This window comes from Macaca thibetana, chromosome 11, assembly GCF_024542745.1.
Source record: "Macaca thibetana thibetana isolate TM-01 chromosome 11, ASM2454274v1, whole genome shotgun sequence".
NCBI classification, from domain to species: domain Eukaryota; kingdom Metazoa; phylum Chordata; class Mammalia; order Primates; family Cercopithecidae; genus Macaca; species Macaca thibetana.
The window spans coordinates 41,052,981-41,080,143 of NC_065588.1; the positions used below are offsets into that span (position 1 = coordinate 41,052,981).

Below are 27,163 nucleotides of genomic sequence, written 5' to 3' on the forward strand. Positions count from 1 at the left end.
AAATAATGAAACCATATCATGTACCTTTTCTAACCACAATGGTATTGCCATGGTTTAAGTGTATATGCCCTTCCGAGATTCAAATGTTGGAACCTAATACATAATGTGATATTATTAAGAGGTGGGGCCTTTTGGAAAGTCATGAGTGATCCACTTTCATGAATGAGATTAATGCTCTCATGAAAGAGATTGAAGGAAGCACCCTAGAGCCTCTTGCCCTTCTGCCATGTGAGGATACAGCATTCATCCCTCCCACCATGTGAAGACACAAAGAAGGTGCAATCTATGAGGAATGGCCATCACCAGACACCAAATCTGCTGGCACCTTGATCTTGGACTTCTTACCCTCCAGAATTGTGAGAAATAAAAAAATTACCCAATCTAAGATACTTCGTTGTAGTAGCCAGAAGAGATTAACATAGGTATGGAACTAGAAATCAATAACAGAAGAATTCTACAAAATTTGCTAATATATAAAAGTTAACATGCTCATGAACAACCAATTGGTCAAAAAAGAAATTAAAAGGGAAATTATAAAGGAAGGGGAAATTAGGGAAATTAGAAGACATCTTGAAACAAATAAGAACTGACACAACATACCAAAACTTAATACATTCCTAGACACACACAACCTAGACTAAATCATGAAAAAAATGAAAAATCTGAACAGACAAATAACTTGTAAGGAAATTGAATCAATAATAAAGAGTCCTTCATCAAAGAAAAGTCCAAGGTCTGATGGTTTCACTGCTAAACTCTATTTAAATAACTAATACCAATCCTTCTCAAACTCTTCCAAAAAAAAATGAAGAAGAGAGAATAAATTCCAAATTTATCTTATAAGGCCAGCATTACTATGACACCAAAGCCAAACAAGGATACTACAAGAAAATTACAGGCCAATATTGCTGATGAACAGAGATGCAATAATCCTCAACAAAATACTGGCAAACCAAACTCAACAGCACATTAAAAGTATCATTCACCATGATCAAGTAGGATTTATCCCAAGCATGCAAGAATGACTCAACATACACAAATCTATAAATGTAATACACCAAATTAAAAGAATAAAGGACAAAATCCACATGATCATTTCAATATTTGCAGAAAAACGTTTGACAAAATTTAACATCATTTCATGATAAAAACTCTCAATAAATGTATAGAAGAAATGTATCTCGACACAATAAAGCTCAGATATAACAAAACTACAGCTAACATTATACTCAACAGTAAAAAGTTGAAGGCTTTTCCTCTAAAATAAGGAAAAAGACAAGGATGCCCAATCTTGCCACTTAATTTATCCCTGTTTGCATTTGACATCATCTTATATCTAGAAAATCCTGAAGATGCCACCAAAAAATTGTCAGAACTAATAAATGATTTCAGTATAGTTTCAGGATACAAAATCAATATACAAACAAAAAGTAGTGTTTCTATATATTAACAATAAACTGGTCAGGTGCGGTGGCTCACAACTGTAATCCGAGCATTTTGTGAGCCTGAGGCGGTTGGATCACTCGAGGTGAGGAGATCGAGACTGGCCTGGCCAACATGGCGAAACCCTGTCTCTACTAAAAATACAAAAATTAGCCAGGTGTGGTGACACGTGCCTGTAATCCCAGCTACTTGGGAGGCTGATGCAGGAGAATAATTTGAACCCAGGAGGCAGAGGTTGCAGTGAGCCTAGATTGCACCACTGCACTCCAGCCTAGGTGAAAGAGTGAGACTCCATCTTAAAAAAAACAAAAAAGAAAAGAAAAAAAAAAGAACTACCTGAAAAAGAAATCATGAAAACAATCTCATTTACAATGGCTATGAAAAAAATAAAATACTTACATATAAATTTAATCAAGAAGGTGAAAGATCTGTACACTGAAACTATAAAACACTGATGAAGGAAATGAAGGAGATACAAATAAATGAAAAGATATCCTTTGGTCATGGATTCAAAGAATTAATATTGTTAAAATGTCCACACTATCCAAAATGATCTACAGATTTACTGCAACCCTTACTGAAATTCCAATGACATTTTTCTTTATTCATTCATCCATTGGTGACCATTAATTAGGTTGATCTCACATCTTGGCCATTATGAATATGCTGCAAAAAACATAAGAATGCAAATGAATGCATAAAGAAAATCTGGTATGTATGTGTTTTTGTGTTTGTGTGTATATATATATATACACACACACACACAATGGAATACTATTCCACCTCAAAGAAGAAAATCCTGTTATTTGAGACAACATGGATCAACCTGGAAGACATTATGTAAAGTGAAGTAAACCTGTCACAGAAAGAAAATACCACATGATCTCACTTATATGTGGGATCTTAAAAAGTTGAACTTATAGGAGCAGAAAGTAGAATAGTGGTTACTAGGGTCTCGGGATGGGAGGTAGTTGTTGGGGAGATGTTATCCAAAGGATACCAAAATTCAATTAGATGGCACAATATGTTCAAGAGGTCTATGGTACAACATAATGACTATAATAATAATACGTTGTATTCTTTAAAATTTCAAACAGATTTTAAGTGTTCTCACCACAAAAAATTATAACTACATGAGCTGATGAATATGTTAATTAGCTCAATTTAGCCATTCCACAATGCATATTTCAAAACATTGTGTTGTACACAATAAATGTATACAATTTTGTCAATTTAAAAATAATTAAATGTGAAGTAATAAAAACATAAAACAAAAACAAAAGTCTCAAAACTCACCATCCAAAACATCTAAAACAGGTATAAGAAAGGCATTGCATATAATCCATTCTGAGGCACACCTTGAAACATGCTATCTGCTCCCAAAAATACAATGGTAAGGCAGATAAAGGTGATAGTTCTAAATATTCTCATTCAAAAAGGGAGAAAATGGAAGAAAGAAACAAAAAAAACAGTTGCCATAACCAAGCAATTTTAAAATCCAGTCAGGCAAACACCACTTGGTTTCAAGGTCTAGAAATAAGCTTCTGTAATTATTGGCTCCACCCTCTGGAGTCAGCTCCATGCTCTGGGCTCTGAGTTCTGCCCTTTGAATTAAACTTCTTTTTTCATGAAAGATAGCTTCATAGAAAGATGTTTACAGCCAAGTTAGACTGTTTTTTGCTTGTAGAATTTTGGGGATCCAACACCTTCTTTCACTTTATTCTCTCACTGATTCTTTCAGGCCACACCAGCAGCAATTTTACTGGCATAATACTCTTAAGAACCTTGCAGATCTCCCATGTACGTCATGGAGATTCACTCCGTTAAACAAAAAAGGCTCCTCCATAGATATTTCTTGGATAATTCCATCCCTATTTGTGACCTCTGCTGAAATGGTTGAGGGGATCTGTGAGTCATATATTCTTCAAAGAGCCCTCAATGTAACTGAATACTCTGACCTTTTGATATTTCTGAGGCACTAGCAAAATATTTTCTAGTCACATCCTTGGCTTTCTTTTCAGACCAGGTATTCCTGACAGTGAATATCCTATTTTAACATGTTTTGGAATCTGAATAGGTTGATCATTTCTCAAATATCAAGTTATGAATATGTTTTGCTTAACAATTATTCCTTAAATCTCTCTCTCTCCTCTCACGTTACTACAAACATCAAGAAAAAGCCAGAGTGCACCTTCAACACTTTTGTTGCTTAGAAATCACCTTAGCTAAAATCTAAGTTCATCATTTACAAGTTTTGATTTCCACATAACCACAGGGTACAATTCAGCTAAGTTTTCTGCCCCTATATTAGAAGGGTCCCCTTTCCTCCAGTTTATAATAAAAATTCCTTATTTCCATCTGAACCATCAATGGCAGTTCCTTTAATGTCTATACTTCACCAATGCTCTCCTTTTGATGATTTAGAAATACTCAGAGGTGATTTAGATTTTCTCTCTACCATGCTCTTCACTTTCTTCTCAGTCCTCACTAGTAGAGTCACCAATATCCATATTTCTACTGAAAGTCTACTTAAGGCAATCCAGGCTTTTTCTATCATGCTCCTCAAAATTCATCCAACATCTGCCCATTGCCCAATTCCAAAGCCACTTCCATATTTTTTAGGTATTTCTTACACCAACACCCCACTTTCATGAACCAAAATTTGTATGAGTTTCCTATTACTGCTCAAACAAATCACCACAAACTTAGTGACTTTAATCAACACAAATCTATTATTGCACAGTTCTGGAGATCAGAAGTCCAAAATGAGTCTCATTGCTCTAAAATCAAGGTATCAGTAGCACTACATTCCTTCTGGAGGCTCTAAGAGAAAATTCATTTTCTTGCCTTTTTCAGCTTTTAAAGACAGCCTGCAGTCCTTGGCTTGTGGCCCACTATCATCTTTAAAGCCACCAGTGGCCAGACTAGTTTTTCTCATATCACATCACTCTACATTGACTCTTCTGCTTCCTTCTCCGCATTTTAAAAGATTCTTCTGATTACACAGGGCTCACCCAGATAATCTATGATAGCCTCCTAATCTTAAATTCAGCTGATGAGCAATCTTAACTTCCCCTTGCCATATAACGTAACCGATTCTTTGGTTCCAAGAATTAAGACATAAACATCTACACAGGACCATTATTCTACCCACCATAATATATCTTTACATAATGATAAATTTTCAATTCTACTCTATTAATATAGCATACCATGTAACCTGGCCCCTGCTTTCCTTATATGCTTTATTTCATATTACATGCCCTATGTTTCTACTTCTCTAGACTTCCTCCATTTTCTAAAATGCACGCTCATTCCATACTCAGAACCTTGCTCACACACTAGTCCCTTTACCTATCCCCATAGCTTCTCTTCCCCAGACTACTCTTACATATCCTTCAACTATAAGCTTAAATGACTATTCTTCAAAGATGGTTTCCCTAAGCCAGAGACTCCCATAACTAAAATAAAGATTCTCATTATATCTTCAGTTTTTCTTCATATAATTTATCTTAATGGTGATTAGGTCAGTAACTATGTAATTGTTCAACAGCTATTTTTAAGACACTATAAAGTCAAAGTTAAGTTCCAACTTCTTCATTTGTTGTGTGCCTAACACCTAGCAGTATGCTAGTTTCACAACAATAACTTATTTGATTGAATGAACGTAACTCGCTTAATCGTCATAACAATAATCACTTTATAATTCAGGGTACTGAAGCTTAGAGAAATTAAGGAACTTCACCACAGTAAAACAACTAATGAAATTCTATATCAGTATATCTTGTTTCTAAGTGCATCTCTTAATCACTGTGTTATTCCACTCTATTTGGGCACCAATAGCCATCACTTCAAAGTGCACAGATGCTCACCAACCAACATACTGAAGATAAATTAGTGCCACCTCGATTTCCTCAATGCAGTTACCTTTGCCTGCTAAAGTCCATGGTCTACTACCAAATGCCTATTTCATTCTGCTGCTACCAAATGCCTATTTTATTCTTACTCATGGCATAAGAGGAGACATATGACCTTTTTTTCCCTTTAAAACCTCAAAGTTCTTTACAAATAACTACTAAGCTTATTTTCAGTTTACTAACTTGTAAAAAAAAATGCTTTGATCTTATCTACTTCTTTTCTGTGGATTAATGAGATTATAAAATCTGTGAACACTTCAGAAGAAATTGTATTAAACCAACAGAGGAAATTATCTACCTTGGAAACCTGGCCAGATTAATTGTTAAAATTAAAGATCTAAAAATCATGCTAACATTGCTGGAAAGTCCTTGAATGGTGCTTCTTTATACTCTTATTTCTGATCTCTCATGTACAGAGAGGAAAAAAACATTATGATCATTCTTGGGAACTACTTCCTAGATTTTAGAAGGTAGAACCCTTTATAACTTTTCATAGGTGTTTTTAGTGTCAACATTCACTCCTCTAATTTTTAAAAGCATAATAAGTGTATTTTTGTGGCTGCGAGTCAGATTATAGCTAGAAATGACTAGAATATTGCCTGAACTCCTTTTTTGAAAATTATTATAATTGGCAAAGATCAAAAGCCATATTTATTAAGGTGTAATCTAATTTAGCATCTTATTACTTGAATTACCAAAGCAACTATAAATCAAATTTCAACAACAACAAAACCATTTTAGTGATACTATAGTTGCTATTATTATTTTTTAAATATATGACTTTAAAATATATTTCTATTTTTTAATTAGGTATAGATATTAATAAATGTATTGTTCTAAAAAGTATTGAATTGCATGCATCTCAAAATTCACTAAGGAGAAAAACTGGCACAAAGAAAAGCAATATTAAATGAACAAAAATCATTGGGAAAGTATATGTTGAGATTTCTTTATTTTAAAGTTAAAAGACAGAAGAAGATGGTTATGTTACTGCGGGAAAAAATGTGATGGTTCAAAACCCCTTCCATCTATTTAGAACATATCTGATAGCACAAAGAAACTTATATGATAAGTTCATATGAAACCTGAGAGCATCTCACAGATTTTGTAATTTGTTACTATTCCTGCTATGACTATGTATAGTGTATATGCATACACTGTACAAAATATCTGCAGCACCCTCAACTCACTGTAAATAGAATCTATAAAATCTTCAGAATCTGAATATTTTTTTCTCTCTAAAGTCAAAGGAAATCTCAATAAAGCTGCAAGACTCAGAACTGACTTCCTAACAAGTTTCCAAATGCTATTAGCAAAGACCTTTCCAAGGTAATGCGAAATTCTATGCATGGCCAAAGGGCCACCTTTTGTCAATTTCATAATCCGAATCTTAGAATAAAAGAAATCACAACAGCATAATCAATACATCAGTAATATATGCCTACTGAGAACATTACATGCAGGAAATACTTGTTGATTGATCGGTTATATTAAAGTTTATAATTTGGCAGAAAATGAAATTTTACACCTTCAAATCTCATAAACCATATTTGTTAGGCATTTACTGTGTCTAAATATTGAGCTTGGCATCAATCAGGAAGCAAAAACAACCAATTCATCAATGTACATGGATATCTAGTTACTATGGACAATTCAAAGAAAACATTTTATGTGCCTTATGTATTTTGAACACAATGCCTTGAATAATTTGACAATTTAAATAAAAATGAATAACTAAACATTTTTAATTAACTAGGAAAGGTTATCGATTCCTGAGACTATTTCCTAAAAATTGTTTAATTTTCTAGCATCAGAATATAAAATGCACAGTCTTGAAGGTTTCTGTTTGTGACAGATCAGACACTCTACAGAGGAAACTAGGTAGAATACTAATAAAATTTAAAGGACCTTTGTAAATTTTAAGAGCACTACAATACCGTTTGTTTATTACGAGCTTTAGATTCTATAAAGCTTTCCAGTTACTCAAATTGGCAGTCCTGAAATAACTTTGTTTTCAGTTCACAAGGATTAAAAATCAGAGATAAAAACAAAACAACACAAAACAAAACAAACCAGAAGGTTAACCCTACTGACATGTCTATTCAACTATGTGAAATTTTGCTGACAGTGTAGCCTTATCTTCTTTATTAGATGTGGTCATTGTTTTTAAAGGATTCAATATCCAAGCCCCACCCTCCATAAAAGACCTTTAAGTGAATAAAACATTACCATAAATATTTGTTACAATAAAAAATTGATTAAACAGAAAATTTAAACAATAATTTTTAAACCAGAAAATTGCATTTTAATTTTTTATAAGAGCAAACTTGTTTTAAGTAAATGTAACACATGCGAATTTCCTCTTTCCCAACTGTAGGCTTTGGTGTTAGTGTCCATGGTGACACATACTGGCTATATCAGGCAACAACACCACTACAGAAACATTCAAGTTTTATTTTATTTCTATTTCTTGGTAGCGTATTTTCTGAAGTGGTTTCCTTTTGCATATCCAACTCTTTAGTAATTATGAATTGCACTTTCAAAGCCATGGCACCAAAATAACAAAAAAAAAAAAAAAAAAATCTGGGTGAGGTAGGGCAGGAAGCTTTAGTCCATCAGATATGTTAAACCAAACTCCATTTCTCTTTTGCCTTCATGTATTCTTCACTATATGTGAATCTAGTCTGTCTGTACACGTTTAGCCATTTTTAGAAGCTCTTACTATGGCAACTTTCCACAAACAAGCAATCCTCAGAAGCTCTAATCAAAGTTGAAGGTTTGTTGCATTGGAATTTGCTTCTGACTGCACAACACATTTAAATATAATTTGAGATGCAGACATTTGTACCCAGCCAATATCCATTGACTTCAAAAAAAAAAGTTGTAAAATCCTAGGTACACAATTAATGATAATACATGATACACTTCTAGATTAACATTTAGTTGAAATCTTTCCAAAATACTTTTGAGACTATTATTCCCTTTCTCTTGTTACTGGTGGATGAAGGAAGAATGAGGGTCTTTCAATGATAAATCTTGCCTCAAATATAGTGTGACTGTGATATACAGTAGGTAAAAATATTCAGAGGCATTAATTTTTCCAGAAAGCTACCCCCATAAAACAATTCCTTCAAGCAGGGCACCATTGTACCTGAAACTTTCAGAGATCAGTGTCTTAACTAAGATTAAGCTATCCTGTTTCCTACCTAAATCAATTTCACCCAAACGAGGCGTTTGTGTTATAATTCATTGTTCCCCAGATTCTAAAATCAACCATCTGCCATAGGAGTTTCTGCTGGGTAATTAAGGGACTACCCATTAGAACTGGCAGGAGTACAAAGTAAGGAGGAGAAGGGTGCGGCAGGAGAGAAAAAACACTTAAAAGAGATAGGGCTCTGTGTCTCACACTGGCCCCTCTACACCTCAGCTAAGGTACTGTCATCCATGAGGCAATACAAAGTTAGGGCGAACGGCGAGGACAACTCCTGCCGGGGTTATCGGAACTGAAATCACAGTGGGGATGCAGCATGCCGGGCATACCTTGAAAGAGAAAGGCTTTCGTCCCATTATGCAGCCCCGGGACCTGGCGCACTCCGGTCGTGGACTCCCCGAGTTCTAACTCTGATAGGACGTCAATCTGTAGGGAAGGGTCCACACCAAGCCCCCAAACTGGTGAGGGGTATGAGAGGGGAGAGAAAAAAAGGAAAAGCTCCATCAAAATGCAAGTCTCTTCCTCCAGGGCAGCAAAGAACCGCATCTTCGCGACAATATTGGGAACTGAAGATGAGAGGCGACCGCCTCCTCCTCCACCGAGAACTTACCTGAGATCAGCAGCCAGGCTTTAAATAGCGGAGCACTCAGTCCCGTTTCCATGACCTACTTTAAATCCCTCTCTCTGCAAAGTTCCCCCTCAGCCCTCCGACCCTGGACTGGGGACGTGACCCGCCTCGCGGTCTCCAAGGCAAGCACAGAAAAAAAAAAAAAAACCCAAATCCAAACCCGCTCCCCTACTTAAAGCTTCCCACTCCAGACCTACTTTGGGTCAGGGAAAAGCGAGGCTTCCCCAACCAGACCATGCTGCCCCGAGGCGGGAGCCATCTCTTTCCCCAGTCCCAGCTCTGCGGCCACTCACCTGCTCCGAGACCGAAGATCAAACAGAATGTTCTCAGTAAGACCCAAGACTCCATGGTGCGGATCAGCTCAGTCCATCGTCTCCCTCTTTAAAAATAAAAATAAAAATCGAAGAGGTTCTTGGAATCAAGCGTTTGTCTCTCCTGCTGCTGCCTCGAATTTACTGATTAGTAGGATTAATACGCTTTGGTTGCCTAAGAAAGAAAAGAGAGGCCTCCCCAGGCGCGTGAAGAACTTAGACCCTCCAATGCGCACATCATTCCCACACGCAGAGCCGAGGCGGCGGCGCGGCCAGGAGGGGGCCCGGAGGGAGGGGTCGGACTCGCCCCGGCGCGACTCCGCCGGGGAATTAGCTCCCCAGCCGAATAAAAGCAGCCAAAGACTCGCACACCCGGTAGAAGGGGGGCGGCCCCAAGAAAGCCCGGGCTGGGGCGGCCCCGCACCCGCCCGTCTTCCCCGCCGCCCGAACCTGTTGTAAAGGCAGAGACAATGGAGAGAGCTCCCGGAGAAGCGAGGAGAGACTGCTCCTCCGGGGAGGGAGGGGCGGGCCGGGGGAGGCGGGGTGAGAAGGAGGGAGGGGCCGCCGAGGGCGAGGCCGGTGCTCCGCTTCGGTCTCCCGCACGGTCTCCTTGATGCCAAACCCGGTCTAGCGAGCCCCGGAGCCGTTGCAGCCTCAGGTCTTCTCCCTCCCTCTCTCGATGACCCGGGCAATGCCAACCTCCTTTCGGGATTGAAATATCTAATTCCAAGGTGCTAAGTTGATGGGCGGTCTTTTCTCTCACCCCTCGATTTCGGGCGCGTGTCTTGAAAGACAGGAGAGAAAAAAGACCACCCAGCTGCAGGAGGCAAGGCTGGAGCAAGAAGCGCTCGCCCGCCCTTTAGGCAAAGGAGGGAAGCCCACGTGCATTCATGCACTGAGCTCCGAAGCCCCCCCACCGGGTGCAGGGCGCTCCCCCTCCAGGGCGTGCGGAGGAAAGCCACCAAAACACGCTCCACTGCCGAGGTGGAGCTGGGCAAAGTAGATAGAGACTGGTGGAGACGGATGGCGAGTCTGGGAATCCTCGGGAGTCCTGGTGGAGAGGTTCCCTGCCCCGGGTGGAGCGCTGGAGAGCTTCCCCGGCGCGGAGAGCGCAGAGGAGAACTTGGCCAGGAGGTGCTGGACAGCTCTGGGACCTCGCGCGCCCCCTGCCAAATACAGCGTGGAGACCCGGACTCTATGGGACCAGCATACAGCAGAAGGCAAGGGGAACTGAGCCAGGGCGTCCGTTCACGCCAAAATATACATAGAGGAGATGGATAGAGAGAGAGAGATAAATAAATACATAAATACATAAATAAGCAGAGGGAGGAGAAGGAGCCCAGGCGAGAGAGAAGAGCCATCCCACTGTTGACCACACTCATGCAGGCTCTACCTGCCCTTCACCATATATGCCCGGGACCATAACAGTGGTGTAATTTGAGATCCATTTTTCAGCAGTCATGTATATTCAAGATCAATGGCACATAATTTTTTTTAACATATCCCTAAAATTTTTAGGTAAATTTTGAGGAATGACATTCCACTTTCATTTTGGAAAAGTTAAGAGTTTCAAAACCCATTATAGTATTAATCTGTACAATGATCAATTGAGTTTCTTAAACTTCCATGCAAATATGTGGGTACTGAATTCTCCAACTGAACACTATACAGCTACAGTTACCAAAATACCTACTGGGTAGTCTGAGCCCCCTGCAAGGCAGCAGTATAATATACGTTTTATCTATAGATATATAGATACAGATATTATCACATAGTGGAATACATATACTATGTTATACTATAGGGAAAGGGGTATTTTTAGTTCTGCCCTTAGAATTTTTAAGAGAAAAGATTCAGAATTTGGGAGCTCTTTTAAATTAATTTTTAATTCTCTCATCGAATTTCCCATTTAATTCTATTTGTAACTTTGTAAAGTTTGAGAAATATTTCAGTACTTACAAGTGATAACCTATTGTCATATGCAACATCCCAAATTTGAAAAACTATGCCAAATAAATAATACAATTTAATTAATCAATGAAAAGAAATTAATCATCAGAGAATTAAAGACTTTTCTACAGCAGTGCATCTAAAATATTAAATTGTAATAAGTATCTACAAAAGTTACACAAAATAAATTTTAAATAATGTATCATTTACATATCATTTTTAGAGAAAATAATAAAACATATATATACATATGCACATGTATTTTCATGTAAAAGTCCTCCTAACCAATCTGTATTCAACCAACTCATGAAAGTAGGGATACTCTCCAGTTTCTCTGACTCTCATCCATGATAGGCTGAAAGCTGGTGGTTAATGGGCTTATCTCCTGTACAATGCACACTGAGGCTCCCTCCAGAACAGTGGTATTTAGTGCCCAAAATAATTCTAGTTGAACCTGCTTCTGTAATTATTTGACCTAATTAAATACTGTGGAAATCATTAAAATATGAGTATGGGGAGGGGTGAAGGGTCGTTTCTCTAAAAATAAGGTGTAAGTCTTAGAAACCCATAGTAAAGGTGAATCATTGTATTAGCTAGGGCAGAGTTTCTCAACCTGGGCAGGAGTTTTCAACATTATAACTACTAACATTTTGGGGCTGGATAATTCTTTGTTGGGGCTGTCCTGTTAGTCGAATTCTTGGTCTCTATCTATGGAATGCCAGTATTTTCAGTCTTCCATTTTATCTATGTGTTTTTTGACTATATCTCTTTGTGAAGCATTTAAAATTGGTAATCTAGGGAATACAATACACATACTTAACTTTTCGCCTTCTACCTAGAGTCCATATGTTACCACTTCAGTTGGAATATAGAAGCTTAACTACCACATCAATCCCTTTATCCTCAACTCTTTAGGTTGTAGTTGTCTTATGTATTATATGCACATCCACCCAAACTCCTTTTAGACAATGTTAAAATTTTGCTTGCAATCATTGTTGTAGGTATAATAATACTCCAATGCCCTCCCCCTTAAGAAACAATCTTTTCCAGGTACTAATTCCTGGAACCTGTGAATGTCACCTCACATGGCAAAGGGGATTTAAGGTTGCAGATAGAATTAAGATTGTTAATCAGGTAACCTTAAAATAGGAAGATTATTTCAGATTATCTGGGTATGCCCAATATAATCACAAGGGCCTTTAAATGAGGAAGAAGGAGGCAGAAGCAGAGGTCAGATTAATGCAATATGAGAAGAACTCGACTTCCTGTTGCTGCCTATGAAGATGGGAAAATATAGAAGGGCTATCAGACAAGGAATATGGGAGGCATCTAGAAACTGGAAAGGGCAAGAAAAAGGATTATTCCTTAGAGCCTCCGGAAAGGATTACAACCCTGCTGATACCTTGACTTTTACCCAAAAAAGTCAAGACTATTTTAGACTTCTCAACAACCAAACTGTAAGATAATAAATTTGTATTGTTTTAATCCACTAAATTTGTGGTAATTTGTTACAGCATCCATGGAAAACTAATGTAAGTACCGACTACATGAGGTAAAGTTCAGTAAACATGGTTGACTCTAACCACCCTTAGATCCCTTCCTACATACACACATTTCAAAGCTAAGTAAAACGTCCAATTTTTAAACTTACAGATGAGCTTTAAATTAAGAAAAGAAAATCCCCAGGTGCGAGGAAAAAAAGATATAGCAGAAGATGGAAAGAGAAAGTGATAGCTGGTGCAAGAATTGGGAGAGGGTGGGACACAGGGATTCAGACTCTATCGGGACCCTAAGAAAATAGAGTGGGATTTTAATATCCACACCAGAACTGAAAACAAAAAATTTTGGAAGCCAGGAAAGGTGATGATATTACTGATTCTTCTGATAAGAGTAGTAGGCTTTGAAGAATTATGTCTCCTACAAAAAGAAACTTTTGAAACTTTAAAACTCTGCATGTTGGCCCAAGAAGTGGCAAAATGCTTCCAGCTGCACGTGCCCTTGTGGAAAACCAACACACCTATACTAGATGTCAAATCTTAAGCTTTGCCACTTGCAGGTACAAGGTGCAAAATCACACTCCTCACTGGTATGGAAATTCTAAAATCAAAAAGTAGCATTAAACTCTCAGGGTCTTCTGAAGAAGCAAATGTAAAACTTATTTTAAGTGGCTTTCTATGACTTCTGGTACACAAGAGAAAAATTCCTGCTGTGCAATCATACTAACAATAATAATAATTGCCATTGTTATTGTTATTACACTGAAATAAAAGACCATGAAAAATAGTCAAGAAACATACACAGAGAGAGAGAGAGAGAAACAGAGAATAAGTATCTCATGAACTCAGGATATCAAAAAATAAGTGACAGAAAGCATAAAAAAAGAATGTTAAAGTGATTGGAGATATTTTTAAAGGTACATAAAAAATAATGAAATGACAGAATTGTATGAGAAAAGAGTAGGCATATCTCAAAAGAAACCAAATAGAACTTCTAGAAATAAAAGTATATTTAAAAACAATATTAAACACAATTAGCTCTAATAAGTAGCAATAAAACAGTGCTAAAAATTAGTGACAAAAAATTGAAAACAAAAAGTCAGATGTGAGAATATTACTGAGAATGTGCCAAGACTGATAAAAAGAATGGAAAACATAAACAAAACATGAATGTTACAGTTAAAGTAACCAACACACAGCTACTTAGAGATGTGGAATAACAGACTAGAAAGAATAGAGATATACAGTATTATAGATAACATTTAAACAAATAAAATTTAAAAGTTTTCAAGAATTAAAGAATATCATGGGGCTCCAACTCTGGGTAAAACGGATTAAGTACTCTTTACCATTTCTCCCACTGAATGCCATCAAACTTCAACAGAATGTATAAAGTATTTGAGGACTCTGAATATTACATGGTATCAAGCAAACTGGGAAAGAAAACCAGAATTTGAAGTACTACCATACTGGCAGTGAGTACTTTGTTTTTTGTTCTTGATTTTTGTTTTTCGTTTTTTGTTTTTTTTGGCCAGTCAACTGAAGCAGTAGGAGTGGAAAATGAACAAATAAATCTGTAATTGGTTGTGACCAATTAGTTGTAAGCACCACTGCACTCAGACCAACCAGGCAGTGATTACCAGCCAGGTCACAGGCTGGCCTCTACAAAGTCTTAAAACCACACAAAAGGAAGACTAGTCAAAATCTTTTGTCTAAATTCAAATGGGTCAATTGCCTGCTTAAATTTTTAAAAATCCAACATTCACCACAGTACTTAACAAAATTCAGAGTTTTATAACATAATATTAAAATATGGAGATTATAATAAAAATTATTTGGCGTATGGAGAACTAGGAAAACTTCAACTTAAATGAGAAAAATACAATCAACAGATACTAATGCCAAGATGACACAGATGTTGGAATTATCTAGAAAAGATTAAAGAAACCATTACAAAAATGCTCTAACAAATAAACACAAATACTCTAGAAACAAATGAAAGACAGAAAATGGCAGCAAATACATAGAAGATATAGAGAAGAACCAAGTGGAAATTTTAGAGCTGGAAAACCGAATAACTGAAATTTTTTTAAAAAGACTCATTAGAATGGGTCCAGTAGCAGAACGAAAATGATAAAGGAAAGAATTAGTGAGCTTGAAGACAGATCAATTAAAATTACCCAATCTGAACAAAAGGGAGAAGACTTTATTTTTTAAATGAATATAGCCACAGGAACCTGTGTGATAAAACGAAAAGAAAATGTCATCGGAATTCCAGAAGGGGAGAAGAAAGAGTGCAGACATTTTGTCGTTGTCATTCAAAAAGAATGGCCTAAGATGTCTCAAATTTGGCAAAAGACAAACTTACAGATTCAAGGAGCTCAGCAAACTTCAACAGGACACACTTAAAGGGATCCATAACTAGAGTGCTGAAAACAATAGAAAAAGGAAACTATCAATAGAGGAAAAAAATCCTAAAAGCAACAAGAAAAAATGGCATTACATATAGGGAAACAACAGTTTGAATGAATGGAAACCATGGAGGCCACAAAAAAGTGGAATTTTTTTTCTAAGTGTCCAAAGAATTTTGTCATCCCAGAATTCTGTGTCTGTTAAAATATCCTTCAGGAATAAATAAGAAAGAAAAACATTCTCTAATAAAGAAAATCTTTAAAAACTGATTGCCAATAGACCTACTCTAAAATTATTGCTAGAGAAAGTTCTTCAGACAGAAGGGAAATAATACCAGAAAGACAACAGCATATCAGGAATGAACAGTAGAAATGGCAAATATTTGGGTTAAAAATATATACTATTCTTGAGTACTGTAAAATATGTTTGATGGTTATATTATTTTTCCATTGCTGCTATAACAAATTATCACAACTTTGGTGGATTAAAACAATACAAATTCATATACATATATATACACATACACACACACACATATACATCTTTTATTTATTATTATTTTTGAGATGGCTGGAGTGCAGTGGCATCGTCTCGGCTCACTGCAACCTCCGCCTCCTGGGTTCAAGTAATTCTCCTGCCTCAGCCTCCCAGGTAGCTGGGATTACAGGCAGGCACCAACAGGCCTGGCTAAATTTTGTATTTTTAGTAGAGACAGGGTTTCACCATGTTGGCCAGGCTGGTCTCAAACTCCTGACCTCAGGTGATCCACCCTACTCAGCCTCCCAAAGTGCTGGGATTACAGTCGTGAGCCACCGTGCCTAGCTATATACTTTTTTTTCCTTTTATTTTGAGACAGAGTCTCCTTCTGTCACCCAGACTGTAGTGTAGTGATGCAATCTCAACTCACTGCAATCTCTGCCTCCTGGGCTCAAGCAATTCTCCTGCCTCGGCCTCCCAAGTACCAGAGACTACAGACATGTAACAACATGCCCAGAAAAAAAATTTTTTTGTATTTTTAGTAGAGTCAGGGTTTTATAATGTTGGCCAGGCTGGTCTTGAACTCCTCATCTCAAATGATCAACCTGCCTTGTCCTCCCAAAGTGCTAGGATTATGGGTGTGAGCCACTGAACCTGGCCCACAAATGTATGATTTTATAAACCCAAAGGTCATAAGTCTGACACCAGACTTACCAAGCTAAAATCAAATAATTGACATGACTAAGCTTCACTCTGAAAACTCTAGGGAAGAATCTATTTCTATACATTTTTTAACTTCTACAGGGTGCCTGCATTCCTTGGCTCCTTGTCCCCTCCTTCAATCTTCAATCTAGCAACAGCAGGCTAAGTCTTTCTCACACTACACTCTCTCTGGTTCTCTGACTACAGTTTAGAAAGGGCCTCTGCTTTTAAGGATTTATATTTTTAGATTAGGACCCCCTGGACAATCCAATATAGTCTCCCTATCTGAAGACCCTTTGCCTTAAGCACATGTTCAAGTCTCTTTGCTATGTAAAGTAACATATTCACAGGTTCTAGGGATTAGGGTGTAGACATCTTTGGGACTCCATTCTCCTGGCTACCACAATGATTGAAAGAAAATGTTTTAAAATTATCTAATGGAGTTTTAATACATGTAGATTTAACACATGAGACAAATACAATGTAAAGATATGGAAATAAAGGGACTGATACAATGGTAAGGTTTCCACATTCCAATTGAAGTAATAACATATGAACTCTAAGTAGATGATAAAAAGCGAAGTATGTATCTTATAATTCTCTACAGCACCAACTTAAAATGCTACAATTCAATAAAGGTATAGTTAAGAGATATAATAGGTAAAATGGAATTCTAAAGATTATTTAAATAACTTGAAAGAAAGCAGGAAAGAGTTTAGATAGGAACAGAAAATAGAAAGAACAAAGAGAAACAATAAAATGGTAGACCAAAATCCAAACAAGTCAATAATTGCCTTAAATGCAAGTGGTCTAATCATAACAATTAAAAAACTCATAAGAAGGAATTTGAAAAATATAGTCCCACTATATGTTGTTAAAAAGAAATTTACTTCAAATATAATGAGGTAAGTTAAAGGATTAAAAATATATAAAAATATATATATACTACGTAAACATGAATCAAAAAAAAGTTGAATGTCATATGTGAATGTCAGAAAAAGCAAACTTTATTACAGAATAATAAAATGGTTCACAATTAAGATATAACAATCCTAAGTATATATGCACCTAACAGCAAAGCATCAAAATGTATGAAACATTTACCTAGAGAAAGAGTAATAGGACTGAAAGAAGAAGTAGACAAATCCACAATTCTATTTGGAAAAGTCTACATTCCTCTTTTATAATCAATAAAATCTCTAGTCTTACATAGTTTCAACACTAAATTCCACCACATTTAAAGGATAATTAACAGCAATTTTACACAAATATTCCAGAAAATAAAGAGGAAACACTTCCCAACTCTTCTTATGACATTAGCCAAAACCAGATGGACAGTTACAAAACAGAAAATAAAACTAGAACATAGACACTAAATTTACCTTTTGAACATACAAAATCCTAAACAAAATATTATTAAGTTATATCTGGCAATATATAGAAAGGATAATAAACTACAACAAGGTGGAGTTGATTCCAGAAATGCAAGGTTGATTAAATATTTTAAAATCAATCAAGATAATTCAGCACATTTACAATCTAAAGAAGGAAAACATGTGATTATATCAACTGATGGAAAAAAATGATTTGACAAAATTCAACACCTAGTCACATTAAAATAAATAATTCACTGCAAAGTAAAATAAAAGGGAACTTCTTCAATCTAACAAAGAGCATTTAAAATATACATCTAATGAGGCAACATTATATTGGAGATTATATTCAATCCATCCAATGAGGCAATAAAAAGAAATAAAACGGCTGGGTGTGGTGGTTCACACCTGTAATCCCAGCACTTTGGGAGGCTGAAGTGGGTGAATCTCCTGAGGTCAGGAGTTTGAGACCAGTCTGGCCAACATGGTGAAACTCCCTTTCTACCAAAAGTACACAAATTTGCTGGGCATGGTGGTGAGCACCTGTAGTCCCAGCTACTTGGGAGGTTGAGGCAGGAGATTTGCTTGAACCCAAGAGACAGAGGTTGAAATAAGCCAAGATCATGCCACTGCACTCTAGCCTGGGAGATAAAGCAAGATTCTGTCTCAGAAAAAAATTAAAAATTAAACAGAAAAAGAAATAAAAGTTATTCACGCTGAGAAGGAAGAAATAAATGTTTTCCCTAAAAGATATGGTCATCCACCTTTAAAAAATCCGAAAGCATCTGTGAGAAAGCTACTACAACTAGTAAGTGCGTTGGCAAGGTTGCAGAATACAACATCAATATGCCGAAATCAATTCTATTTGTATATTATTCCTAGCAAGGAATTAAAAATACAGTTTTTAAAAAATATTATTTATAACAGCATTAAAAAACACAAAATACTTACGGAGAGAAATAAAATATAGGTAAGATTTTACACAAAAAACTATACAGCTTTGCTGAGTGAAATTAAAAAATATCTAAAAGGATAAAAAGATCTACCATGCTCACAGATACAAATGTTTCACATTGTTAAGATATCAATTATCTTCATATTGATATAAAGATTCAAGAAAATCTCAATAAAAATGCCAGTAGGCGGTTGGGTGCAGTGGCTCATGCCTGTAATCCCAGCACTTTGGGAGGCCGAGACAGGTGGATCACGAGGTCAGGAGATGGAGACCATCCTGGCTAACATCCTAGCTAACACGGTGAAACCCCATCTCTACTAAAAATACAAAAAATTAGCCGAGCATGGTGGTGGGCGCCTGTAGTCCCAGCTACTCGGGAGGCTGAAGCAGAAGAATGGCGTGAATCCAGGAGGCGGAGCTTGCAATGAGCTGAGATCCTACCACTGCACTCCAGTCTGGGTGACAGAGTGAGACGCCATCTCAAAATAAATAAATAAATAAAAAATAAATTCCAGTAGGCTATTTTGTAACAATTAATAAGCTGATTTTTAAATTTATATGGAAAAATCAAAGAAAACAGAAAAGCCAAAAATTTTTTTGAAAAAGAGCAAAATCAGAGGATTCACAGTGTGTGACGTCAATACTACACTATAAAGCTATAGGAATCAAGACAGTATAGTTTTAGCATAAGGGTAGGCATAGAAATTAATGGAATAAACAGCATAGGAATAGACATATATATGATGCTTAATTGATTTTTTACAAAGATATCAAGATTTTTCAATGGATAAAAGGTAATCTTTTGAACAATGATGCCTGAACAATGGAACATCCATATAGGAAGGAAAGAAGGAAGGGAAGGGAAGGGAAGGGGAGGGGAGGGGAGGGGAGGGGAGGGGAGGGGAGGGGAGGGGAGGGGAGGGGAGAGGGAAAGGGAAAGGAAGGGAAAGGAAGGAAGGGAAGGGAAGGGAGAAAGGGAAGGGAAAAGAAGGGAAAGGAAGGGGATGGGAGGGGAGGGGAGGGAAGGAGGGAGGGAGGGAGGGAGGGAGGGAGGGGAAGAGGGGAAGGACAAAAGGAAGGAAGGAAGGAAGGAAGGAAGGAAGGAAGGAAGGAAGGAAGGAAGGAAGGAAGGAAGGAAGGAAGGAATTAAAGAAGAAAGGGAGAGAATCCTCATCTTGTCTTGCATCATATACAATAATCAACCTAAAGTGGATTATAAGTTTACATGTAAAAGCTAAAACTATAAAACTTTTAGAATAAAAGTTCTGTGACTTGGGTTAGGCAGATTTCTTAAGCAAAACACAAAACGCACATATATTAAAAGAAAAAATTGAGAAATTATACTTCATCAAAATTAAAAACTTCTAGCTTTTTGAAAGATACCATCAAGAAAATGAAAAGTCAAGCTATAAAATAGGAGAAAATATTAAAGGACTTGTATTCAGATTATATAAATAACTCTTATAACTCAGTAGGACCAAAAAATTCAATTAAAAAAATAGGCAAAATATTTATTTTTTGTACTTTTTGTATTAATGCATAATAGATGTACATAGTTTTGAAGTACATGAGATAATTTAATACACTCATAGAATTTGTAAAGATCAAATAAGTGTATTGGGATATCCATCATCTTAAATATTTGCATTTTCTTTATATTAGAACCATCCAAATTATTCTCTTCTAGCTATTTTGAAATGTGCAATAGATTATTGTAAACTACAGTCACCCTACTGATCTATGTTAACACTAAGTCTTATTTCTTGTGTCCAATCATATATTTGTACCATTAATCAACTTCTCTTCATCCTCCCCTTCCTGCTAAACTTCCCAGCCTCTGATAAGAACCAATATAATCTCTGTCTTTATGAGATCCATTTTTTTTAGCTCCCATATATGAGTGACAACATGCGATATTCATCTTTTTGTGCTTGGCTGATTCTACTTCACATAATTACCTCCTATTTACTGAATATTATTACATACCTACATATACTACCTTTTCTTTATCCATTCATCCAGTGATAGACACTTAGTTCGATTCGTAGTTTCGCTACTGTGAATAGTGCTGAATGAGCATGGGAGTGCATATGCCTTTTTGATGTATTGATTTCCTTTCTCTTGGATAAATAAACAGTAGTGGAATTGCTGTATCATATGGCAGTTCTTTTTTAGTTTTTGTTTGTTTGCTTGCTTGTTTGTTTTAGCAATGAGGTTTCACTATATTCCCCAAGCTGATCTCGAACTCCTGGGCTTAAGCGAACTTCCTGCCTTGGCCTCCCAAAGTGCTGGGATTACAGGCGTCAGCTACCGCATCTGGCCCTTATTTTTGGTTTTTTGAGAAACCTCCATACTTTTCTCGAAAGTGGCTGTAGTAATTTACATTTCCACCAAGAGTATACAAGGGTTCCCCTTTCTCCACATCCTCACCAGCATCCATTATTGCCTGTCTTTTTTATAAAAGCCATTTTAACTGGGGGAAGATACCAATCTCATCAGAATTTTGCATTTATCTGGTGATTAGTGATGTTGAGCATTTTTTTTCATATACCTATTGGTCATTTGTGTCTTCTTTTGAGAAATGTCTGTTCAGACTTTTGCCCATTTTTTAATCAAATTATTTGGGTTTTGGGGGGATTATTGTGTGTGTGTGTGTGTGGTTGGGAGATTATTGTTGTTTTTGTTGTTGTTGTTTTCCTATTGAGTTGTTTGAGCCCCTTATATTCTGGTTATTAATCCCTTGTCAGATGGGTACTTTGCAAATATTTTCTCCCATTTTGTGGGTTGTTTCTTTCCTTTTGTTGATTGTTTCCTTTGCTGTGCAGAAGATTTTTAGCTTGATGCAATCCCATTTGTCTAATTTTGCTTTGGTTGCCTGTGCTTTTGAGGTCTTACACAAAAACTCTTTGCTGAGACCAATATCCTGGAGCATTGGCCTAATATTTTCTTCTGGTAGTTTCATGGTTTCAGTCTTAGAGTTAAGCCTTTAATCCATTTTGATATGATTTGATTTTTGTGTATGGTGAGAGATAGCAGTCTAGTTTCATTCTTCTGCATATAGTTACCCAGTTTTCCCAGAACCACTCATTGAAGACTGTCTTTTCCCCGTTGTATGTTCTTGGCACCTTTGTTGAAGATGAATTGGCTCAAAATGTGTGAATCTATATCTGGGTACTCTACTTTGTTCCATTGGTCTATGTATCTGTTTCTATGCCAGTATCATGCTGATTTGGTTACTACAGCTTTGTAGCAAATTTTGAAGTCAGGTATTGTGATGCCTTTGGTTTTGTTCTTTTGGCTAAGGATTACTTTAGCTATTTGAGGTCTTTCATGGTTCTAAATAAATTTTAGGATTTTATTTCTAATTTTGTGACAAATGAACTGTTTTTGTTTTTTGTATTTTGGTTTTTGGTTTTTTTTTTGGAAGATAAACTACTTGACAAACCTTTACCTGGACTAAGAAAAAAAAAGAGAAGGCCCAAATAAATAAAATCAGAAATGAAAAGAGGGACATAACAAATTAGACAACAGAAATGCAAAGAATGATTAGAGACTATCACGAAAAACTGTACATCAACAAACTGGAAAACCTAAAAATAAAGAAAAAATATTAAAATTAAGAAGCAATATATCAAACTGGGAATGATTAAGTATGATATAAAAAGGAATAGTAAGCAGGATAAAATAATTTTATAGCAAAAGTGCCTTTCCATACAAATAATATTCTTATTCACAATAGGAAGTATAAGAGATGCCCTATTTGGAATATGGGAGGGGATTAGGTTTTAGTCAACTTTCTTTGTATTCACCAAAGAATGTTGTATGAATGTGGAATCATTTTTAAAACTATGCTAAAATAAATAAATAAGTAAAATAAGAGAAGTATTGCTTCAAACACAGTTCTAAAATCAACATAGCAAAAAGAAATGAGCTTGGAACTTAGGAGCTCTGGGGTCGAGTCCCTGTCCCTGCTTTCCTAAGCTAGACACAAATTTCCTGCACCTGTTATCAGAGTTGCATAATAACTAATGCTATCTATCCAAGGACTGCTGGGGGTCAAGTCTACATTGCCATGCTGTATGACATGAATGCTAGTTCTTCCTGTTGCTGTGACCTTAAACTATGACACATCAGGACTGGCCTATTTTTATCACTCCCTCTTTGTGAGGCCATTATCAACATGCAAAATAATGGTAATTTAAATCAGTCCATATGAATAGGCAAGGAAAAGAGAACTGGAAATGTAATTAAGGTTTAACAAACAGCACTGTAAGAGAAACAAAAATGTGAATAAGCTTTACCAAATAGCACTATTGACCTTTACTGGTTAGAAAAATATATATAGCATTCCGGGCGCAGGACTGACTTGTTGGTTTATCATATGCGTTAATCTCCAAGCGCCATGAGTCATCAGTTCAAAAGCTTATCCCACCATGCAACCCTTATTTTTAACTGCCAATAGACAAGCAGAGTGAGCATTGGCTGCTTTTTCAATACACTAAGGTACTGAACGTTCATCTGAATAGAATGAAGCATCCACATGGACCCAGCTGGTGAGCTGGCTTCTGGCTCTGTTTAAGGTTTTCTATTAAAGGATAGGGCTTTGCCTGTCATTAGGGGACAAGTGACCCTTACGTGAAAGGCTAAACACCAGAATAGTCTTAGTGATATCCAGAAATCAGCTTTACTTATATCAGATTTTTTTCTCTTCATCCTGTAAACTTAAATCCAGAAACAATAAATTTAGAAGTCATTAAAAATTCCACTTTCGGCCGGGCGCGGTGGCTCAAGCCTGTAATCCCAGCACTTTGGGAGGCCGAGGCGGGTGGATCACGAGGTCAGGAGATCGAGACCATCCTGGCTAACCCGGTGAAACCCCGTCTCTACTAAAAAATACAAAAGACTAGCCGGGCGAGGTGACTGGCGCCTGTAGTCCCAGCTACTCGGGAGGCTGAGGCAGGAGAATGGCGTAAACCCGGGAGGCGGAGCTTGCAGTGAGCTGAGATCCGGCCACTGCACTCCAGCCTGGGCGACAGAGCGCGACTCCGTCTCAAAAAAAAATAAAATAAAATAAAAATAAAAATAACAATTCCATTTTCAAAGGGAGATTTTTATTTTATTCTGCCTCCGCTACCACCAAAACTAATTCTCTTTTTCTAAGGCTATATGTAGTCCACACCTTAAAGAAAATTTATTAAGTTCAGTCCTCAGGATACAATAATTCAAAATCCTTCCTGACTCATCACATAATTATTGCTAGTGCTCAGCTACTGCCATTAGAATCTTGTTTTTGATGAACATGTAGTTGCTAGATGGAAAGCTTAGGCCAGGTTTCCCAAATGCACGTCTTGAGAACAGGGATAAGTTTATGTTAGTATCTAAAAAGGCTGGCGGGGATCCAGATTCAGCATTAGTTTAGCCAAAGTGTCTGTTCACATGTATCATTCAGTCCTGACAGAAATAAACGGCCCTAGAGTTCTGTCACTCTGCCAGAGCCTCCCTCTATCTCCAGCTTTACAGTCTTGGCCAAAGGCTGGAGCTGAGAATGCAAACATAAAGAAAGAGCTGCTGAGTGAGCAGGTAAATAAATGTGGGAGTGGCACAGGTGCTGTTCAGGTCTTCCTCATCCTTTCCCTATACAGGCTTAGTATTAGTATTCACAGCGCTAAGTACAGAACTTGCCAGGAAGACTGGCCATCATTTAGGATCATGTAATAGAAAAGCATGCAAAGTTCTCATTTTGCAAACCATGACACAGACAAGTCAAGTAATTTGTTCAAAATCATGCAACTAATTAATTTCAGAGTAGCTCTTAAGCTTTGTTTTCCAGCTTTATTCATTTATTCAAGAGGTATTTGTGGAGGTGACTCCAGAGTTGATTCTCTAAACCCCTTCTCTATAGCTGTCTCCTTTAAAAGTTGTTAGAAAACTTAATCTAGTGAATTCCAGTCTTAGTCAATTGCTTCTGTTTTTTTCAGGTCACCTCCAGTTTAAAATCAGTTCAAAATTTTCTCCCTCCATATCATTGCCCCCAAGGGTTCTTACATTTATTTTCCTTTATTTTCCCCTCCCTCCTTCCCTTCCTTCCTTCCTTCCTTCCTTCCTTCCTTCCTTCCTTCCTTCCTTCCTTCCTTCCTTCCTTCCTTCCTTCCTTTCTTTCTTTCTTTCTTTCTTTCTTTCTTTCTTTCTTTCTTTCTTTCTTTCTTTCTTTCTTTCTTTCTTTCTTTCTTTCTTTCTTTCTTTCTTTCTTTCTTTCTTTCTTTCGATAGAGTCTCACTCTGTCACCCAGGCTGGAGTGCAATGGTACCATCTTGGCTCACTGCAATCTCCACTTCCCAGATTCAAGCGATTCTCCCACCTCAGCCTCCTGAGTAGCTGGGATTACAGGCATCTGCCATCGTGCCAGACTAATTTTTGCATTTCTGTAGAGATGGGGTTTCATCATGTTAGCAAGGCTGGTCTTGAACTCCTGACCTCAGTTTATCCACCCGCCTCGGCATCCCCAAGTACTAGGACTACAGGCATAAGCCACTGCACCCAGCAGGGTTCATACATTTCATTTTGAGAGTAGTGGAAAAGGCACTTTCTCTGTTGCCGCCCCTCCGGGTTAAGATATGCTACTGGTGTCCAAATTACCCCCTACTATTTGGTCATCTGCCCCCTTCTGAAGTGTCCCTCACTCAGAGGACACCATACTTGTTCTCCATGCCCTGCCATTATGGCTACAACTTTTTGAGTTTACTAGGCCTGCCAGCTATCCAAATAATTTCAAATAGACTGGCACCCAGAAGAGAGGTCTGGATTATCCCAGAGATGATAACTAAGGCCATGGGAGCAGATCCTGCTAAAACTCTCCACACCACAATCCCTAGGAGATTCATATGCAATATGTACCTTCTAATAATGTTCTTGTAGTTCTCCTGCAGGATGTCTCCATAAAGGGTCCTCTGCTCTCAGCTCAGACACTACCACTGCTGGAGCTCAGGCCCAATGGGGCCACGTCCCTTAAAAGTTAAGATCTTTCATATTATTGTTGTTGTTGTATTATTGAATTTTTATTCATTCTTAATTTTTAAAGTGGTTAGATGTTATTCTCTTTAAATTTTTTCTCTTTATTTCTAACACTGATTTTTTTTCCTCTTGTGGGTCATGATTCTGTATAGAAAAGGGATTTTTCTACCTTTCCCCCAGACTGAAAGCTCCACTGTAAGAACAGAGTTTGTCATATGATTAAGAGCCAAGCACAACACCAGGCAGAAAATTGGAGCTCAATGCATGCATATTTGTTTAATCAAGTTGAAATGGAATCTCCTCTCTCTCTCCTCTTATTTAATTGTGTAGAATATGATTCCATCCCCTGCCTTGAGAAGATCTCAGAACAATATGTTTTGCTAATTATGCAAATATATTTATCAAATATATGGGTAAAGTAGCCTATAATTTAAAGACTGAGGACTTGTTTTCAAACACATCACAGTAATGAAATGAGCCTATTCCAACAGTATATTCATGGTGCTATGGTTTCCTTTCTAAGCCTGGTGATTGTTTCACACCAGGCAAGACATCTGGTGAAGTTGAGAGGCTGTCACCCAGCTGAGAGAATATGTGTATGGTTGGAAGTAGAATTTCCTTACATCTTTTTAAAGATATCAGCATTTGAAAATGAAATCATTATGTGAGGATCAATCAATGAAGGTGCATGAGTGAACAGTTTACTGGGATGACTTGAGTAGATGTAGAAATGTCATCAGAATGACAGAGAGCATCCCAGGCTTCTACTTCCAACTATGCCACTGTCCAACTGAACAGGTCAAAGAATCTTCTCCATCAACACCACCGTGCTACTAGCATCATGATTATCATAATAACATCTAACCTATACAAAGTGCCTACCAGATTTCAAGCCCTGTGCTTAAATGTTTTCATGGATCATTTCCTTTAAACAGTAATCAAAAATAGCCCTATAAGGTAAATCTTCTTTTTCTTATCAAACTATTACCAATGAAGAAATCAAATTCAACATTAGTAAGGAGCACAATTGAGCTTAGCATTTATTTTAACAATCTGATTCCAAGACCCAAACTATTAAAAAAAAAATCATAATCCTACAGAGGATGTTATTTAAACTCATTTAGAAATTCACATATCAAAGAAACTGTGATTCATAATACTCTATCAGTCCACATAGTTGTTTCCTAGGGCTGCCATAACAAATTTCCACAAACTAGGTGGCTTAACACAACAGAAATGTATTCTCTTACAATTCTGGAGGTTAGAAGCCTGAAATC

At 37.1% G+C, this 27,163-nt stretch overlaps 1 protein-coding gene across 2 annotated transcripts in view; it reads right to left on the reverse strand.

Annotated features, from left to right (window-relative positions):
- Positions 1-27,163, reverse strand: part of NELL2 (neural EGFL like 2) — a 428,865-nt gene that overhangs the window by 372,945 nt on the left and 28,757 nt on the right. Inside the window, exons 1-3 of one of the 2 annotated variants that reach the window (XM_050749375.1) lie at positions 9,961-10,558; positions 9,493-9,578; positions 8,901-9,029 (exon numbers count right to left, since the gene is read on the reverse strand). In XM_050749375.1, coding sequence (XP_050605332.1) covers positions 8,901-9,029; positions 9,493-9,547 — 184 coding nt within the window. In that variant the 5' untranslated portion in view covers positions 9,548-9,578; positions 9,961-10,558. Of the gene's footprint in view, positions 1-8,900; positions 9,030-9,492; positions 9,579-9,960; positions 10,559-27,163 lie in introns of those variants that run through there. The other variant, XM_050749376.1, reaches the window with a different exon arrangement.